The sequence below is a fragment of the Chelon labrosus genome (assembly GCF_963514085.1).
Source record: "Chelon labrosus genome assembly, chromosome: 22".
Taxonomy (NCBI): Eukaryota; Metazoa; Chordata; class Actinopteri; order Mugiliformes; family Mugilidae; genus Chelon; species Chelon labrosus.
In genome coordinates this window covers 1,538,410-1,559,871 of record NC_140355.1, presented here as the reverse complement: position 1 = coordinate 1,559,871, position 21,462 = coordinate 1,538,410, and the positions used below count along the sequence as shown (strand labels likewise).

The window sequence follows — 21,462 nt, the reverse complement described above, 5'->3', positions numbered from 1 at the left end:
AAACTAACTGGGATTTCTTTAAGGTTAATGCTCTAATGATAGAGTAGTCATTTCAGGAGAAATGTAACTTTAAATGTTTTTACCATTTAAACCAGATATACTGTGATAAGTTTTTTTATACAATGAGAAAATGAATTTGTTGTCATGTGGTAACTGTCTGATCGTGGAAGGGAACTGAGTGCATTCACCCTAATGGACTGTAAATGAGTTACATAGCACTACACTACTCTGAGACTATGTTTACAGGTATTTATCACATTTTAATGGGGGGAGGGATTATTTAATTTGCTCATTTCAGACGCGTTTCAGACAGTAGACAATATATTCTTCCTGGATGATGATATATTGTTAATACTTAAAGGGTGGAAAAACACTGTGATATATATTCCATAGAGTACGCTAATTACAGTTATTATTGGCATACATTACAAACCTAAAACAAATAAAAACATATATTAATTCCACTGTGTAAATGTTTTGAATATTGGCATATTTAAGCATTTTTATGTAATAAAAATACATTAAAACAATTTGATCATGTTTACGTATTAATTCACACAAGTTTAAGAGATAAGCTGATGGTTGAAATTAGTGTTTTATCGATGAACAACCTGAACAACCAGTAGCAGGCAAACACAACAGCAGTAGAGGCGGGTGGCTAAGGCTCAGTACCTTGTGAACCTTGTGAATATATATATATATTACATTATATCCAACATTGCTGTCCACATTCACTTAGCAGTTCGTCCTTTATAGACACAAAGGACGAACTGCTAAGTGAATGTCTCAGGCAACAGAAACCCAATGAGAGTGCAGAGGAAGAGGAGCAGACAACCTGGAGGGACAAGCCCCTACATGGCATGTACCACTGCCAAATTGAAGAAGTGGCTGATATCGAGAAGACCTACCAATGGCTGGAAAAGGCTGGACTCAGAGACAGCACAGAGGCACTGATCATGGCAGCACAAGAACAGGCCCCAAGTACAAGAGCCACAGAGGCCAAGATCTACAAGAGTAGATCAGACCCAAGGTGGAGACTGTGCAAAGATGCCCCTGAGACATTTCAGCACATAGTAGCAGGGTGTAAGATGCTAGCATACGTGGAGAGACACAACCAAGTGGCTGGAATAGTGTACAGGAACATCTGTACCCAGTATGGAATAGAAGTACCCAAATCCCAATGGGCCGCACCACAGAAGGTGGCTGAGAACAACAGGGCCAAGGTGCTGTGGGACTTCAGCTTCCAGACTGACAAACAGGTCCTGGCTAACCAACCGGACATAGCGGTGGTAGACAAAGAGCAGAAGAAGGTGGTGGTGATAGATGTGGCGATACCAGCAGATGCCAACATCAGAAAGAAGGAACACGAAAAGGTTGAAAAGTACCAAGGGTTGAAAGAACAGCTGGAGGAGATGTGGAAGGTCAAGGCGAGCGTGGTCCCCGTGGTAGTAGGAGCACTCGGGGCAATGACCCCCAAACTTAGGGAGTGGCTCCAACAGATCACAGGAACAACATCAGAAGCCTCAGTCCAGAAGCATCAGTGGAAAATGTCAGCTTCAAAACGCACAAAACGCTCTCCAGTCACTGGCATGTCTGGAAGAGGGTAGGACAAAACTGTAATTAACCCAACTGTCTTTCTTTACTCAAGCAGAAAACTCTGAGCATGGCTGCTCACCTGTGTAAATTGTTTTAAGGCTTATGCATAACATGTACCTCTATCAAGATATTGTCATATCAGTATGTTCTTACAGCTACAGCTCTTACGGTGGGTGATGTATGATTATGGAGTTTATGCAAAGTGAAGAGCTCCTCTTGAAACTACCATGTAAAGACCCAGTATTTTTGACCTTCATCTCATTGCAGTGGTTGTGCTGCTTTTAAACAGCAGGTGGCGCCAAGATATTCTGAACAGCTACACAGTAGACAGAGGAAAGGATCACACATTGAGCTTTACCAGCCCTTCAAATGACTCGCTGATGTAAAGGATGAAAACTTGATCTTAGTTATGAATTCATATTTTTTAAAGCTGTTCGATTTGGATGAATGATAAACTTGACATGTTATGAGGCATTCTTTCTGACCCATAGTTCTGATCTACAGTCTTCATTGTGTCATATGTTGGTTCGTGTCTCACTTTCTGTGATATGTTGCTAGTGTGGTGCTATATCAGAATTGAACTGCAATAAACACTGTTTTTTTTTCACGTATTCTTGCTTGACAAAGCAAAGGTGCCTCCCTCAGTTTATATTTTTTTCGACATGTATAGACATTTTGACTTTAAACAGTGGTGCCAAATTTCTTAGGGAAGGTAAGCATTGCAGTCATGGCTAAGGTGACCTATCCAACCGGTAAATTATCAGCAGCCTAACTAAACATTGCCTCATTGCACTGAACAACTATTTTGTGTTGTTCGACTCAGGTCGCAGTATCCCCAGTAACCACTGGATGACAACCAAACACAGTGATCTCTCTTTAATCTACAAATTACACAGTATTTGGGCAGCTACATCCTGACAAGCCCAGTGTCTGTAAAGAGCTTGGCTGCACAATGAATAGGCAATCCACAGGGTTCATCCCAGGGCAACTACCCTAGTATTCATAAAGATAAACAGACTCCTCACAACCATCTCATTCTTGGCATCATGTACTTTAGTTTTGAAAAAATAACAAATTAAAAAAAAAAAAAAAACCTAAATATGAGTTTCTATCAGACCCCCCAGAAGGAGTGGCGGGCTAGCAGTACTTCACGGAACACAGCTTTACACTGATTGGATGATATTCAGAGGCACAAAGACTAAATGTCTGCAACAGCGACAGTCGCTGACAGCCAGCCCAGTTCTAATGTTGAATGTGGTGGGGGAGGAAAAAAAAGTCATCAACCAATCCCTCCCAGTGGAGAAGCCACCCATGACTTGGAATGCCACATCAGCAAAAACACAAGCGTATTAGGGGTGATCGCACCGTTGCTGCATACAGTACATGTTGGGACACATAGTGAAATAAATCATCAGTCTTGTTCACTCCACTGGTAATTTCCCGCTGTAAAAAGTAAAAATGTGAAAAAGGTCTGCAGCGCCTTAGAACCAACTCTAAAGACGTCTATTAGATGCCCCTATAAAATCTTTGAATTGTCTTCTAGGAAACATTTGCTCTGATAAAGGTCTAGCAACCAAAACATCAGGGTTGCAATCGAATTAGTGTGCTGCTATATTTTCTTTATAAGTGGCGTTTATTTAATGCACTGCACATTCTTCTGTCAAACATGCCTCAATACTGAGACAAATAAAGAGAAACTTAAAGCTAAATGAAGCTGGATATTCTAACGGTTTAGTAGAACTACGTCATAGTGTATTTTGGGTCAACCAAGAACTGATTATTGTTTTATATTTATCTGGCATTTCTAAGATCGAGAATGAACTTTGAAGCTCCACTTTAAATCCAGCATTGACTAGTAGTCCGTAAGAAAGAAGGAAGCTTCAGAAGCTATAAATAACTCCGTGATCACTACAGTGGGGATCTTCATGATGCGAGGCAACAGTCTTGTTTCTATATAGTGCTTTTCTACCTTTGTTGGTACTCACAGTGCTTTAGAGTCACTGTGACACATCCACACATTTGTTGACACAAGCACACACACACATTCACCGAACTGGGGATTCAGTGTCTTGCTTTGGCACGTGGACAACCCCCTCTACCTACTGAGCCACAGCTGTGTTGCTGGTTGCTGGTAAGGTTGCAGTCTACCATCAAAGATCTTTTCATAGACAGGGTGGTAGAACATAAACTGGGCTAAAAGCTGGAAAAATGTCTCAAGTCAACAAGATAATGGAGTGAGCATGGTTCATGCGGGTGACGTCTTCATTTGAGATTTTTTGGTTCCCTGTGAATAGGCTCTTAGAAGTTATATCATGTATTATGTAATGATAGAATGTATTCCAGCAAAAAGCCATTAAAGAGGATGCAAGACAAGGTCCTCTCTCATTAAACATGAAAAATCTTACAACTCAAACATGTGACTGCTGCAAAACACTTGCATTAATTAGCGTCTTTCAAAATGCTCAACAGATGTCATTGTAAGACACACAAACACACTTCCTGTCACAGTTTAAGGTGGGGGCAGTGGTGATTGCAGCTTTTAGTCCACGGATAGCCTGGAGGTAAGGTCTAAAATGAGTCACACTAAGCGGCATAAGAGCGTTCTGTGCGGCGTGTAGGGTATGTGTGCGTGAAGCGACCTCAGGACATCCTGCAGCTCCCCTCAACACTGAATGCTGACTAACTTCTGCCAGCGCGAACATGCCTTCGGGAGGCTTTCTTGACATTTCACCGCGTATAGAGCACCGTCAATATTTACATCCATAATGTTTAGTGTGATTTAAAGTTCAGCCACCGAGCTCAACAGCCATGCTCCAGCTGGAACGGTAAATGCTGGCTGGCTGCTGCTGCTGTGTGTAAGCTGACAACAAGCAGCCGAGCGTACAGGGTATCCAGAGAAAACTTTCCACTGAGCCTGGAGTCACAGCGGCAATGATCCTTTATGAGCTCATTTATTGGTCAATAGTGTGCTGTTTGTCACTTAGTTTTAACACGGCGTACTCACAAGTCGACGTCTCTTTTTCCTTTCCTCATTCTGTCCTGTTTTATGTCAGACTGACTCTAATGAAGGTTACATCCATTTCAAGAAACATTAAAGGCTAATTTCAACCAAACTGCTATCAAAGCATCGCCTAAAGAGGCATCTATCTGTGCACATGATTTGGTTTTATTTGTCCAAAACTGATTACAACAAAATAGTCTTCTTGCCTATGCCCTGTAGAAGAACACATAGAAATCATTCACTGATCCTTCATTCCTATGGACTGCAAATTAATGGTCTGTTTCCAAATCATTCAAAATCATTGCTAAAAAACAAGTTTAAGCAGAAAACAGAGTAGCAGGTAGCAGTGATGATAACTGGGCTATGAAATGAACTTCTTTCTAACTTCACAGGCCAGAACTGTATTACTTTTCAGTATTGTAGAGTCACTTGAGGACATTTATCAGACCATATATGGACGCTAGCAAGACCGTTGCATCAGGGTGGAAACATTAGCATGTAAACCAGCTTTAAAGCTCAAGTATAATATGAATAAATGTAAAGTATAAATATAACCCCAAGGTTTCTCACAGCAGTACTGGAGGCTAAGATAATGTCATTCAGAGAAACTATACGATTATACAGTGAGTCTCTGAGGCGTTTTGAACCAAATACAATGACTTTTCTTTCTGACTTTAGAAGAAGAAAGGTCATCCAAGCCTTTATGTGTTTGGGGCATGTTTGGACTTCAACTAGCTCATTTGTTTTATCTGGCTTCACTGATAAATGAAGTATAACTGGGTGTCATCTGCACAGCATTTGATATCTGTGCGGTGTGTCCTAATGACGTTACCTAAACACGTTTACTGTTACATGTAAATAAATTTGTTTGTTTGTTTATGTGGTGTTTACAGTAAATATAAATGCTTAAAAAAGCTTCCACCGGATTTCAGATTCAAATGTCTAAAGTAAGTCATCAGTCACCATCAACACACCTTTTCAGAGCATTCTATCTGTGTTTTATGAGTAACACTACTTCATGTGGGTTGAGTCTTCATTTGGGAATTTTCTGTTCCGTGTAAATTAGCTCTAAGAAGTTATACGATCATGTAATGATAGAACTATCACAAGTATGGAGTGTGTGTAACCATGGGAGAGAGACGAGTAATTGGAGACAAGTTGTACTGGAGGTCCAAGGCCAATGGAGATGTTGTTAACATATGGGGAGGTCGCTGGAAGGCCACAGGTTTATGCCATACCAAGTGAATCATGGTGTCCACAGTTTGGCTTAGTGATGAAAGGTTTATCAATTCCAACTTGCTTCCATTAAGTCTGTGTTCATCCTATCATCCGCAGCTTGATAACAAAAACGTAAATTCTACCTTTATTTCCTCCGGTCTTTGAACTGTGTCAGTGGTTGAATTCCATGTGTCATTGACCTGAGCGTGGTTGTTGCAGTGGGTTTCTGGGAATGCGAGCTGCCTCCCTGTATGGGTCAACTATGTGCTAATAGTCTTACACTGTTCTGAGAGGTCGGAGTGACACTTGAGGCTGATGTTTCTCTCTTCTTCCACCATGATGCAAAAAAAAAAAAAAAAAACTCCCGATATTGTACTTTATCTCATATTTCATTATTTTGTAAAGCTTTAAGTCAGAGTTCAAGCCACTGCTACACTCTTTAGCTGAATATCAGAGGTATGATTTGGTTAGAGATGTAGCTCCAAATACAGATCTCATGCTGAGAACCCTTACTAAATGGCCACAAATGAACAAATGACTGGAATGTCAGTGTGTACGCATGCACATATGTTCGTTCCTTGTGAACTTCGACACTGAGAAGGTGACTTTAGCTACATTCAAAGGACATGAAACCTGAAGGATTTCTGTTTTATCCCATCAGATTAAAACAGTGCACTCTGTCACTACCACACATACAGTGGGCTGCACTGTGCATCTGCTCAGAGTGTGTATGGAAAATATTTTCACCTGCATGCTGTTTGTGATGGTAACCCACTTGTTATGTGTTGTGGGAGCGACTCTGCACCTAAACTTCGGTGTGGCAAACTGCAAAACCGCCAGCTGGTGCAGAAACACTGTGTGACTTTGTCTCAGGATGATCGTGGAGGCTTCTAAGTTGGTCACAAAATGAAATGTTCTTAGTCTCTTTGTAGTAAAACAATGGAACACACAAATCTACATTATAATACATTCATGCTTTTATGACAACCAAACTAGAATATTTCAGCAGCATCCTCCTTTGCATGAGCTTCACCTATCAAATCCAATTCAAGATCCTTACTAACAAAGACCTCCCTCTCCACAACATGGTCCACTCCTGCCTCTCCGATCTCTTCTACCACCACACCCAGTGAAACACGTCTATTCAGCTTATTCAAAGTTCCTTTATATCCCTACATATGTGCAGCACACACCAACCCCAGAGCCTTTTCAATTACACCCTTCGCGGCTCTCCCCGCGGAAGGAGCACGAAAATTTACTACACAGATTTTTGTGTGTCATTCAAATGCAAAACCCCACTGCAGGCACTCCTCTGTCTCACCTCGGCACCAACCACAGCACCCAGCAGTCACCTTGCAGATAATGAGCCGAGGTTGGTAGTGAAGTTGTCCTCCACGAAAGTCACGGTACCCTGTTAACCAAAAGGCCACAGATATGGTCATAACAAACGAAACACTGATGATACATAAACTGCACCACACCACCATGAAATGTAGCACTCTGCTGGGAAGTTTTAATAACATTTCTTATCCGTCCAACTGCAGAGATGAAATTTATATTTTCTTCTCAAAAATATTCCACACGTCACTCCTTGTGCTTTATCGCAAAGGAGATGACAAAGAGACACGAAACTACTACAAAGAGATGCAACGTGCCCACAAAGAGACCCCTGATGACTACATAGAGACACAACATTACAATGAATAGATGCAACATGCACACAAAAAGGCCTGTAGTTGGGTTGTTGCAGTGGGTTTCTGGGAATGTGAGCTGCAAAACTAGAAAGAGAAACAAGGTGTTTACACAAAGACACAAAAGTACAACAAAGAGGTGCAACGAGCACAGAAAGGAACGCATAATCTCCAGAAAGTGATGCAAATTGCCCAAAAGGAAACACAATGACTAAAAACGTCTTCTTTTATTTGAGTTTCCTTCGTAGAGTTGGTTGTTTATTACCAAAATCACTCAACGCTTACTGGCAACATGCTTGTTTACATCTCAAGGCTCGGCTCTACGGTACTTTCATGAAATGTCAGATGGGTGAAATAAGCAGTCACTATTTGCTCAAACCTTGCTTGAAACATACTGCAGACATTCCCAGGGTATGTGATTATTTCACGTGTCTGTGCGGACTGACACTGGAGGTCACGGAGCTCAGTATCTTCTGACTGGTATGGATGACACCGCAGGGGTGCATCTGCAGACCTGTTTGGTTAGACCCGGTCACAACAGAAATAACTCCAGGGGTAAAGCTTGTGGCACACTTCTCATCTTACAGTGAACTGAGAGAGGATGGAGCAGTTAGAAAGCAGAATGAGGACAGAGGTGGAAATGACTACGACTGCTATAACTATCATAGTGTTATTCCTCCTTTTTATTTTTGTACTGTACTGATCACGGTTGAAATACCAGCTGTGGGTGGTTGCAGAAATACTGCTAAACAGTTTTAAAGTGCAATACAGTAGGTCAAGCAACACCCAAAGCTAACATATTAAGAAATTAAACAAATGACTGAAGATGTCTTATTGAAAAACTGCAACAAACACATTATAAATACACTTCAACTACTATTAAGGGGGAAAGCAGTGATAAAAAGGAGCAGAAAGTTAAGTAGAAGAGCTGTAACAATGGGATCACTTTATAATTAAGCAGTAGGATCTTAATGGGACCGGTACGTATGCTGTAATCCAGAGTGGCTAGCTGATTGTTGGGACTGAGCAAGAAAAGGTAGCAATTGAGAAGAACCACTGAACCAGTCATTATCTTGTAAATCCCAGCATGCAGACCATGCAACAGGCTTTATAGTAGGGAACGGGACCAATGGGACGTTTAACAGTTAACCATGACTTTTATTCAATCATTTACACTCTGCAATAAAGTTCTCATCAGGGCCTGTTCAGACCTTGCATCAAGATCCAATCTGGGCGATCCAATCACGTAAAAAACTGGTGTGAACACCCCCAGGACGCACTGAGATCACAACTGAAAAATCCAATCTCTGGCCACCTTTGGAGGTGGTCTGGGCCTGAACAGGCCCCAAATGGGGTCAGAGATCAGATCTCTCAAATGCGATCTCAGTGCGTCCTGGCGTTGTTCACACCAGTATTTTACGCTGGTCACTTGCAATAGGATTGCCCAGATCGGATCTTAGGGCCTGTTCAGACCTTGCATTAAGATCCGATCTGGGCAATCTGATCGCAAGTGGCCAGCTTTAGGTAAATGTGTTCAGACCTGGTATTAACATGCGTCTCCAAATGTGTCTCCAGATTTAAGAAGAGTACTGTTTTAGGTGTGTGCAGCTTTGGCTTCACACGTTAAGTTATTATTTATTGATCTCTGCCCTGACGTTAGTTGGACCTGCACTAAACTAAACCTGCACTAAAGATTAGAACTCCAATCCTGGAAGTGTCCATATGCACTTTAATCTTTCATAATAAAGGTAAATAAAGATATCAGTAAATGAGGAAATACATAACTTAACCACGTATAGCTCCTCATACATCAGCATGACCACATCAATAATTACACAGACTCACACTTGTGTACTCGTATATATTAAATACTTTAATTTGTAAATTCTTACTTGGATTTATTAATTTTTTTAGTTACAGCTACAATGACAGAACATTTTAAAAGGCTCTCATTACTAATCAACAGACATCACTTATGGTGATTTTTCCTTTACATGTGATCATTTATATTAGCGACTGTATGTAGTTTTCTGAATGAATGAGGCAAAACTCTGCTGACGCGGGAGCACCCCTGTTGAGTGTAGGAGGTCTTTAATGCAACTCAGGGCACTTTGTGTTCACACTACCAAAGGAATGTGGACACATGTGACCCAGACCACCTCCAAATGTGGTCAGAGATCAGATCTCTTTAATGCAATCTCTATGTGTCCTGGAGGTGTTCACACCTGTCTTTTAAGCAATGGGATTGCCCAGATCCGATCTTAATGCAAGGTCTGAACAGGCCCTTAGAGACAGCAGCTGTTAAAAATATTCTACTGCACCCCCATATGATGCCAGCGTTTACTTGAATACAGAGCAGGAACCTGAGATCGGATCTGGAGACGCATGTTAATGCCAGGTCTGAACGCATTTACCTAAAGTTGGTCACTTGCGAATGGATTGCCCAGATCAGATCTTAATGCAAGGTCTGGACAAGTCCTCTAATGTCATTTGATGTTTTATTTATATTTGTTTAAATGTTGGTGAGGGGTATTCATAAATCACTATAGATCAGTTTTGGCATGTGCAGTAATTCCTATCAGTCAACTTTATTTTTTCTTTCTGTCTTTATTAACTTTTATCTATCTATTTATCTATTTATTTTAAGGTCCATGACTGACAGACTGGGCTGCATAGAAAAAACAACAATATCAAAATGATATCAAAGGATATACAAGTCAAAGCCCATGCACAGAAGCAAGCACTGTGTGTGTACACAAGTCTCATCTATATCAGTGAACCATACAGCTACACTGGCTGACATGTTTACTTTGAACACAAACAGAGAAATTTATTTTCCGCTCAGTCCACTCACACCTTCCAGCTGCACCAGATACTCACTGCAGCTTCCAATGTGGATTTCCCCATTGCTGAAAACGGTCCCTTTCTCTCTGTTCATGTAAAGTTTGTCTACAGTGTCCATAGGAAATATAGGAATATACTGAAGTTTAGAAAATGAAACCAGAGTGTAGGAACAAATGGGCTGGGACTCAGAGTGAAGAAATCTGAAAAGTATCGAGAGGACATACACGTTTGTGTGTCTTTACTGAAAATGAGGAAAAAAGCTCACCTTGGCATCCTGTATACTGAGGCTTTAGTCCAGACGGCAGTGGTGCAGGTTTGAGTCCAGCCCGTGTTCAGCAAACATTGCCTCGCACTTACCTCATTACTTCCTGTTTCTCTCCACTAGTAGTATTAAAACACAAAAAGCAAGAGCTGTTCAAACTAAGATACCACAGCACACTCATAAAACAGATAGTTTATGGCAGTGGATGGCATGGAAACTCTATATCAAGTCATATTCTAGTCAACTTTTTTGGCCTTTGGCCTTGTTTATCCAGTATTCTGTAGCATTCCTCTCTTGCTATGACGATTTTTTTTTTTTTTCACGATTGGAAGACTTCAATACATGTGGCCACTTTTCTCTAGTCCAAACACACTTGCTTATGACTTCGCTTTAAATATGTTGATCATGAGAAAAACAAGAACCAAGACGCATCTTGAAAGTCCCAGGTGCAACTTTCTCTAAATGCTGCCACCTGAGCCCCAAAGGAGCTGCTAACATTTCCACCTACAGGGAAGAATATGAGCCAAAAAGAGAACCAGTAAACAACTGACTCTCTCTTTCATTAGTAGTGTTTACTGGTGAGAAATCATGTTCACATACTGAAAGAGTAGCTTACTGTATGGTATGTAAATTTGGGTAGATGCTGGACTATTTACGTGACACTGGCAGGTGTTGAGTGAGAGTCTGCTTGTGAATCTCTAACAGCAGTACTTCTGTTTGGCAAGCGACCTTATGTTTGATTGTATCTCTGTTTCCAGCGAATACAAATCTTACAGACATAGTCACATTGAAAAAGAGACAGCTGTCAATCCATTGCAGCAGAGGCGCTAGTCTGCAGTGTAGGTCACACGCGTTTGGTGTTACTCAACAGAATGGGTGTGTCCTTGAGTTAGAACAAATGCAATAAAAGCATCTCCTACCTCATAATACATTTGCAAATCTGATTTATTGTACATATTTATATTCGTGTTTACTGTCTCTAAATGTCGATCCGTGAAATAGTGTGTTGTGAATTACTTCACTCACATGAGTGTGCATGTGCATCAACAGGCTACTTTCCACCTGGCAAAAACATCTTTTTTTTTTGCTGTTGTTTTGCTCCTTATCCTGCTCTCTCTCACACACGCACATACAAACACACTTTGCCACCCCCCACTTACAAGGAGTCAGTTAAATTAAATTAGTAAGCCACGTTTACACTGCTCTCACATGCCCCCCATTACAACCAGCCAAGGTCCTGGATAGCAACCCACGTCAGAGAACCATCAGAAAGTGCCAGATTCAGAATTGTTCAAATTTTTTATATGCAGCCCAAGTTGTATTGGGTGGAGGGGAACAATAAATGACATGAGTGAAGAGAAATTTGACATGAGAAATGGCACTTTGGAACAAATTAGCAAAAATGAAGAGATAACATGGATCATTGAAAGGAGGAATGTAAAATGATGAGGAGGGTGGTGTGGAGTGTTACTCTACACAAAGGATTAATATCTACTTTGCAGAACTTGCGGAAGGAAGCAGAAGAGGAACGTGCTTGTTTATCTTCAACGGGCTATTCATAAACCTGTGCCTGCCAACACACCGTTACACTTCTACTACAAGAAATAAAAGGAGATTAAACTTTCGCCTTTTCATCCACCCATCCATCTGTACAATCACTGTTCAGTGGCAAAGGAAGAAGCATTTTGGGGCCAGCGTAAGTGACAGGCAGATTCTCTAATCCAATTTAATCTCAAATTCAAAATGTAACTCATAAAAGGCAGTTCTCCTTGAATGCTTGGGAGAAGTGACAGAAAAATCCTTTAATGTCCTAAAATAACATTTGAGCAAAACTACAGTTTGGCAGTCATCATCTAGACAAAGAGCAGGCCCTTTGAAATATCATGCTCTGGAAAGGCCAAGACAGATTTATTTGGCCACATTACCAGTAGTCTGGCAGAGACCAAAGACAGATTTTCAAGAAAACAACCTCATATCAGCTGTGAAGCCTGGTGGTGGAAATGTTACGGTTTAGGGTTTCTCGCCTGATGGATTCAACAGCGATTGATTCATTCAGCTGCCTGAACATAATGTGCAGCCATCCATCTAAAAACTGAAGCACGAAGTTGAACGTGGAGCGGACATTTGGACAAAATAATGATCCTAAGCACACTGTCAAACCCACCACCAAATAGTTCTAAAAAGAACAAATGGAGGGTTACAGTGTAGAGTAGCTTTGTCACATGAATCTTGAACAGTATTTCTGATGAAGGGGACAATATTAGCTTCTGATTTTAGCCCAGGGTGTTCTCAGTTGATCCACAATAGAATACGACATCTGTTTTCTTGTAGTTGTGTTCTGGCATATCACCTTTGTCTGTAGGAATTGCTTTGCTTGTCCAAATTCGGCAACATTTCTAATGGGACGTGCTTACTTATTCACATGACTGTAGCTCCTTTGGGTTTCACTTTGGTAAATAGTGAACTCATGAGACCGATGAAAACATTTGGTCGGATAACTTGATTACCCACTTGGAGACAAAAATAATGTAAGTGGTTGATAAATTCAAGACAATTCCTCTTTATACTTTGTTCTGCTCAAGTCATGTTGTGCTTCTCTACAAATGAAGGTGTTTGTTCTCAACTTTTCTCCGCGGACAGTGTGGAAAGAAGTAAACCTGTTTGTGTTTTGTGTAGAGAGGAACTGCACTGATATTGTATGTAGCCTGTACAGATATCATTATAAATTAACAGAGCCACCTCAGTTCTGAGATGTTGGTGGGTTTCCTCACATGAACTGTTTGTTTCAGGTCCTTCCACAACATTTCTATTAGGTTAAGGTCATAACCTTTATCTAGTTCTTCTTTAACCTTGATTTCTGTTCTTGGGTTTGTGGTCTTGCTGTATGGCCCAGTTTGTCCTAAGATTCAGCTCACATACTGGTGTCCTGACATTTTCTTTTAGAATTCGTTGGTATAATTCAAAATGAAGTGGTTCATCAATAATGGAAAGTCGTCCTGGCTCAGATAAGTAAAACAGACCCAGACAATGACATTAGCACCCCCATGTTTCAAGGACGTGATGAGGTTCTGATGCTGGAGTACAGTGTTTTTTAGTCTCCAGACATGAGCATCTCATTTAAACCATAGTAGAAATGTCTTTGCCTTCTCCACAAAATGTTTAGCAAAGAGAGAGGCCTTTAGTTGCTTAGACATTACCCTGGGTTCCTCTGTGACCTTTCAGACTATTGTGTGTCATGCTTTGGGAGTGATCTTTGTCAGTTGACCACTCCTGTGGAGGGCAACAGTCGTCTTAAACCTCCTCCATTTGGTCACAGCCTGTCTGACTGTGGATTTGTTAATTCCAAACTCTTTAGAGATGGTTTTGTAACCTTTGTCATTTGACCATTTCATCAAACACTTACACAAACATGTGTTGTGAGGATCAGACTGTAGTCCTAGAGGTGAACTTAACTTTTGCACTTCACAGATATGTAATTTTGGCTCATTTTGATGAATAAACAAATACACAATTATACTATTTCCGTTTGATTTGTTTGACTGGATACTCTGTGTCTACTTTCAAATCTACTGCTCTTTTGTCTCAATATTATGCAGAAGTGTTGAAAATTCTGAGGGGTGCAAACACCTTTAAGCAGCACTGTATCTGTACGCACATGGCAAGTAAAGCTGATTTGATTGTGTAAAATAGAAAAAAGGTTCTGGAAAAACAAGTGAAACATTTGGTAAATTTGAAATAGAAACGTGTTCTTACATGTTACATTGTTGTGGCAGTTAGAACAGCAGAGGACTGAATGAGTGAGTGTCACAGTAATGATCTCCTGCTGCACAGCACAGTATTAACTGGATTAGCAGTCCTCTTGGCTAATGAGCAGGAGAAGGTGTCTGGGGAGGTCTGACCTTCCACACTGCTGTGAGACGATATAGCGTCAGATTCCTTAATTATGTTGCTACAGGCCTAGGCTGCTGAGGGACCTCCCATGATGCACAGATCATCTCTGCTCTCCCCTTCTCTCTTTCATTCCATGCATTTATAAGCCTTCACTGAATATTAATTTTGAACCTACTCTTTTGTAGTTTGTGTTTTTTCTTCTCTATCGTCTCCTTTTGTACCTGTGTGCAAGTATTGCTTGCTCAAGAGCTGGCCTGTGGTTGCTGGCCCCACAGTGTTCATTAGTTGTTATTTCTTCTGAGGTTTCTCCCTGTTAAAAGCTCTCCTTTGCACTGTGCTGCTGTACCGTACCGTACTGCACCGTACCATGCCGCATCGTGTTGTGTTGTGTCGAATTGAATCGAATCGAATCGAATCGAATCGAATCGAATCGAATTGAATCGAACTGAATTCAGTTGAATTGAAGAAAATCGAATCTGAGCCTGACAGCCTTCAGGTAGTGAGGTGGTATTAAAATATTTGACTTTACTAAATGCCCTCGAATCGAATCGAAATGAAACGAAACGAAACGAAACGAATCGAATCGAATCGAATCGAATCGAATCGAATCGAATCGAATCGAATCCGAGCCTGACACCCTTCAGGTAGTGAGGTGGGCTGGCCAGGCTAGGGAGCAGCAGTTACCTTGCTGTAGATGAGGATTCAATTCAATTCAATTTTATTTATATAGCGTCAATAACAATACAAATCATCTCAAGACGCTTTACAAAAACCCGGCCTGAAACCCCCAGAGCAAGCCTGAAGGCGACGGTGGCAAGGAAAAACTCCCTTTTAACAGGAAGAAACCTTGAGCAGAACCCAGCTCATATGGAGGGACCCATCTGCCTAAGGCTAACATGTTAGATTAGTCTGTCCATTTGTTCAGTACTGACCTTTACTATAGGATCACTGCAAACCACATTTTGGGCCTCATTACATAAATTATCCTTTCATATATTCGTCAATGAGCCACAACGTCATGACCACTCTGACATGTTTTTCAGACGTTTAATAGAGCCTGGAAACATCAAATATCCAACACAGTAAATTCTGTGCTCCAGATTCTAACAGTTGTGACATTAGACTAGCAGATCAGATATGAAACCAATGCTAAATGCTGCGTTTTGAGACAATCATTGCGCGGTGCTACATTAACCCACTTAACATACAGATAGCTTCTAGCTGGCAACCATACAGTGATATTTTTGTGGTAATGTATGTTAAGGTGTTCACCCTTTCTACCTCAATGCCTGCAGCTTACACAGGTGTCATTTTAAAATGGGTATGTGGATCGGCTGTTGAGCCAAGATGACAACCACTGAGGGTGAACAGTGTCCATCATTCACACACTACCTATCATTATTCACCGTATATATGATATACACCATCTGGGTACTCATAACATGTTATCGTTCTTGTCAATGTGATTACACTTATGCACCCAGTTCCACATCCCACTGAATTTGTCAAAACAAACATACGTAGTACTATAAATGCTCTTCGCTGCGGTATGAGGGTTGCTCACTGAATTCAGCACTGTAGTAACGCTCTTCCATTTGATAAACTAAATAATCCAGGTGGCAGTAAATGATAATGTTTGCAATGCTGTAACGTCACCTCGGATCACAGCTGCGCAGGAAATCACAGACTTCAGCAGAAACCAGGACCTACACCTACATTGCACCTGCTACTTCCCCACTAAATATCCCAAATGAATATAAAAAAGACGATGATTTTCTAACCTTTTAATGTAAAAAGGTAATAATCATTATTACTTATGCCATGTTGATATCACAAAGACTTGGGTCCTGTTATGAATATTGTGTGTAACTGTATATATTCATTCTGGGGTAAAAAAAAGAATTATACTGGACTATATTTTTTGTTCCTTGGGTCTTCTCCTTGATTAGTGCTTGCTATCATTGAAAATCATTTTTAAACTGTTAACTGTTTAAAAATCAGTCCCTCCTGTCATTACTTAGAGGCCCTTATGCAGGTTTGGTGTGTCACATCCATAATGCTGCTTGTATCATGATACTAAATGACACTTTCTTCACAGATGCAGAGTTGAACGTGTGGTATGGCGGCAACACACTCCAACAAGAGACTTGTTACCCCATATCGAATAAATCAGAGACCGCAGTATGACAGGAAACGCAAGAAAATGGCCTACCGATGCGAAGCAATACAGGAAGCTTCCAGGCTGACAGACAACAGTACACAGACACGACTCTTGTAGGTCTGTTTAATAATAAAAAAAAATGTGTGTCCATGTCTGTTTTACATCCTCCCTTTGTGTCTTTTCCCGTCTTTGTGATGGCCTGCCCCACCCTTATTAGTTTCAGTGTTGTTACTCGATCAGTTGCCTGAGTCTTTGTCAAGTCATTGTCCTTGCCAATTAGTCTGTGTTCTTCACTTCTGTACTGTATTTCTTTTCTTTACACTGAATTTTGCTTCAGCCAGCTCCTTCGGTTTTATTATCTGCCAGTTTTATTGTCTGGACCCGACTCCACTTTATGTAATAAAGGTTGCTTTTTGGTCTTTGGAACCTGCTTTTCTGTCCTGCATTTGCATCCCACTTTTGTTGAACTGAACTTATACTTGTGTATATCACCGCTTTATGATTACTAATCATCATCATTATGGCTTAAGAAAGCTGACTTAAGCCAATACTCCGACAGGAATTCCACTGAAAGGTTGTTAAGTTTCACTAGAAGTTGTCTCCACATGTCCACACCCACCTCTAATTGACAAGGCTGTTGATGGGTTGTTAAACTAATAATAACATTATTCACAAGTCCCCGCTTTGAGTTGCTGGTGGCAGATTTGCCCCCCAGTCTTTGCTGTAACAGAAACAATGGCTACATAACCAGAGAAAGGACTCTTGTATATACAAAGAAAACCTGTTTAAGAATTATTTACATGCTAAATATCATTGTTTGTTCCCGTTGAGGTGGGGGAAGTTTGCAGTAGTGTATTTAGTATGTTGAGCAGTGGCTTCACCATTTTACAGCATATGGATTAAAAAAAAAAAAAACAGTGAAGCTGGATCACAGACAACAATGAACACAGTTTCTATATTTATAATACACTTTGCTCTTTGTAATGTCAAATGAAAAGACTGATGTGAATGTATACACTATGTGTCCAGTAAATACAGTGCTTGCCTAAACAAGAGGAAGCGAGAGATTCCCCCGAGGCCCCATACCCCTAGTCTGTAAGACTGTAATTCTTGCAGTTTTACTTGACAGTGTGACCTGTCTTTAAGTGTCTTGTGACAAATTCTAGGTTGAACAACAAGCATGTTTTGTGTTTGCATTTCCACAGCCAATATGTTTAAGTGACATCAAGCTTGGGCTTCACTGTTGGTCCATGTCTTCATGTGTATTTACAGATGAGAGTTTCTTATTTTATCATTTCCATCAGTTCAATCTTTGTTCACTCTCAGTTCAAAAATGGAATTGCAGCTCTAAATCTTTAACTTTTTCAATCAGATGTTCAAATACATCCCAGAGAAAACGCTGCATTACTATCAAAGACTGACAAGGGAACTTAATGGAGGCTGGGGGAAATAGTAGACTACAGTAAGAACACTAAACAAACAAAGCATTCATGTCTAGAAACCTCTCCATACTCCATTGTCTACCACATGCACATGAAAGTAGACTTGAAAGTGTAAGAAATAAAACCGGAGTGGCCTTTGTGTGCTGTTAGAGGAAAAAGGCCACTGACAAAAACACCTCTCCAATAGTAAAGCATGGAGGCGCATGGCTTTGTCCTGTTGTAGTTGTTCGTAAACTCCCTCTAAATGATCAGTGATTCCTTCCTTGTTTTAGTGGTTTGGCCTTTCCACTGGCTGTCTTTACTGTGATGGCAATCCTATGGTGAGTGGTTTGAGTGTATAACCACAACAACTTTCATTATGACGTGAAAAAATTGCGCACTCTTCCTGTCTGGTGTCGATGATGACAACACCCACGCACGGTATGTATATGATATCGTACCTGACATGTTGACACAACAGGGGTGAGTAACAAATGCTCAAGAGGCGTGACCAGCTGCGTAAACGGTGAAGTCTACGTTGTTTAAAGACCAACAAGCGCCACGTTAAATGTAAAGATCACTGCTGATGAGCTATGTGTTCGACATCATTCCGCTCGTAATCTGTTTTATTTTGACAAAAGCAAAACTCAACCTTGAATAAATGTTATGAGCTGCCAATAAACCTGAAAGTCTGAGCACTAAAAATACGTCATGCTCTTTCATGCTCTCTCAGCCAGTTCTCACCCTCAGTAAGGCTGTACGACAGTGATAGGGGTGACAGGGGATTTAGCTACGTTGAATGAATGGGAGTTGTAAAAACATTTTAATTTATATTAATGGCATTTTTTACAGTATGAAATTGTTCAGTGTATCAAGTCACTAAGCTATCCCTGGTATAATTCAATTTTCCATGAAAACAAACCCGATTACAGTGATTCAATTTGATTCGACTGGAGAAAAAGTGCAGTGTGGTCGTCTCACAAGGTTTTGTTATAAGGTCAGAGTGATCAATAGGTCAGCTGAGGGGGAACGCATCACAGATGGGCTTCTAAACATGTCCTGTATCTGACTTTCAGATGTGCTAGATTTCATTTTATATTGTAATTTAAAAGTAACATCCCATTTAGAGTCAGTTTTGAAGAGTGACGAATCTTGCAATGCAAAGCAGCGGAAAAGAAGTTACTCTATCATAGACGAGTAGTCACAAAGCATAAAATACATCTGTAATATGGAATAAGGCCCAAAGAGCAGTATTTAACTATCTAGTTTAAGATACTTAATTTTACCATAAAAATGTGATAATTATGATCAATTATGTCATGTCTATATCACAAATACTTAGATACATAACACCCTCTCCACAGAGAATACTGTGAGGCAGCTGCATGTTGTAAGTGTGCTCTGATGCAGAGGTGAACATATGTGCTGGGGCCCAAGTCAAGTGTGGGCCACAAATCCAGTAGTTTTGGGCCTCAGAATGCTTGGACTTCATTGGTTGCAACACACTCCTGCAAGATAACTATCAGTAGTGTAGTGAAAAACATTATCATATAAACTATTAGAGCCCACAGTATGACAGGAAACGCGAGAAAATGGCCTACCAATGCGAAGCTATGCAGGAAGCTTCTAGGCAGCTTGACAGACAACATTACACAGACACGCGTGTCGCGTTGTAGACCTGCTGGTGCAGTTTTGCGTCCCTCCCCGTCCCTCCCCGTCCCCATCTCTTCCTCCCATAGGAACCTGATAACGTCACGCCTACTGTTTGGGTATTGTGATGTCGTCTCGCGATAGTCCTATCCCCCGCTAAAGAAAAGGAAACGCAGTCGATGACATCTCGCGAGGTCCCTCTCAGCGGGAGCCCACCCTTCAGTGATGCCGTCTGCAGTGTGTATAATAGCGGTGAGGGAAGCTCTAGGAGTTTAGGAGGAGCTGCGGCAAGGTCGACAACAGCATCCTTTCTTAGAACGACAGAAACACTAGAAGTAGACGGGATTTAGTCCTGTGGCTTCGAGTGAGCGAAGGTAACCGTCAACATTTTGGATTTATTACAGCGGAAGGAGAAGGAAGAGAGTGTCTGAAAGTTTCCAGCCTGTAGCCGCATGTTCCGACGAAGCTAACGAGCTATCCTCCACTACTACCGCTCTCCGCACGGCTGCCTTGCGCCTTTTCTGACCTGACAGCGCAGCGTGTTCTTCCCTGTAATTAGGAAGACACTTAAGCGTTTGTCACGGGGGAACCCGGACTTACATGCGTTCTCCATTTAGTTCTGCTGCCCATAACGTGCTTCTCCCATACGGTTTCCACGTTCGTTTTTTTGTGCCATGTCAGCGCCATCCTCCGCGCCTTCCGGCCAGGCTGAGAACGCCTCGGCGGAAAATGATTTTCTAGCCCCAGATGCCGGACAGAAGCCGCCCGGTCCGACGCCCAGCCAGAGCCGCTTCCAGGTGGACATTGTGGCTGAGGCTGCGGGCGCCGGCGACGACAAGTCCCCGAGCTCTGACGCCTCCGCAGCTGTCCCGGAAGGTGCCGGCAGTGATTCAGGTGCCGGGGGAGAGGAAGCCAAGGGCCGGTTTCGGGTGGTGAACTTTGCGGATCCGAGTGGATCGGGGAGCGCGGCCTCTCCGGACGCAGCGACGGCCGATGGACTGCAGAACGGGGACACGGTGATGAGCGAGACAAGCTTGCACTCATCCACGGGGGGCCAGCATCACTACCACTACGACACCCACACCAACACCTATTACCTGAGAACTTTTGGTCACAACACCATCGACGCCGTGCCCAACATTGACTTCTACCGGCAGACTGCAGCGCCGCTGGGGGAGAAACTCGTGAGACCCACCCTGTCGGAGCTGCATGACGAGCTGGACAAGGTAAGCCCACCCAGGACACGACCTGAGACAGGTGATGCGCCGCGGTGATTTTACCCGTATGTCATAGAAGGCAGACAGTAACTAGTCTCTAGTGATAACGAGAAACGCTCCCCAGACCCTCACATGTCACTCCAGGTCATGTGTCGTGACCTGGAGTGACATGTGAAGATACAGGCGTTCAGTGCACATGTGCAGGCAGAAACAGCTTGTGCTTTTCCTTGAACATTCCCTCTAGGTCACAACAGAACTGCCAGGCGCAGTTGTTATTTGTTGCATTGGTAGATTTAAGATAGAAGCTATGCTTGAGAGTTGAAGGTTAGTGACGGCTGGAACTAACCTTTTGTTTGTATGGTGCTGTGTGTAATGAGCTATGAACTCCACAATAGAAGGATGACTGAGTATAACTATTGATCGGGTGGACAGTCAGTGACTGAACACAAATTTTCTAACAGGTGTCTGTTTTGTTGTGTACAGTGAAAACTAAATTGCCCCAGGCTTTTG

General features: G+C 41.7%; 1 protein-coding gene across 1 annotated transcript in view; it reads left to right on the top strand.

Moving 5' to 3' along the window:
• The first annotated feature begins 19,957 nt into the window (after positions 1-19,957).
• The window catches only part of slc12a2 (solute carrier family 12 member 2), a 57,148-nt gene continuing 55,643 nt past the window's right edge, over positions 19,958-21,462 (top strand). The window contains exon 1 of the mRNA XM_084571840.1: positions 19,958-20,961. Coding sequence (XP_084427966.1) covers positions 20,410-20,961 — 552 coding nt within the window. The 5' untranslated portion in view covers positions 19,958-20,409. The remainder of the gene's footprint in view (positions 20,962-21,462) is intronic.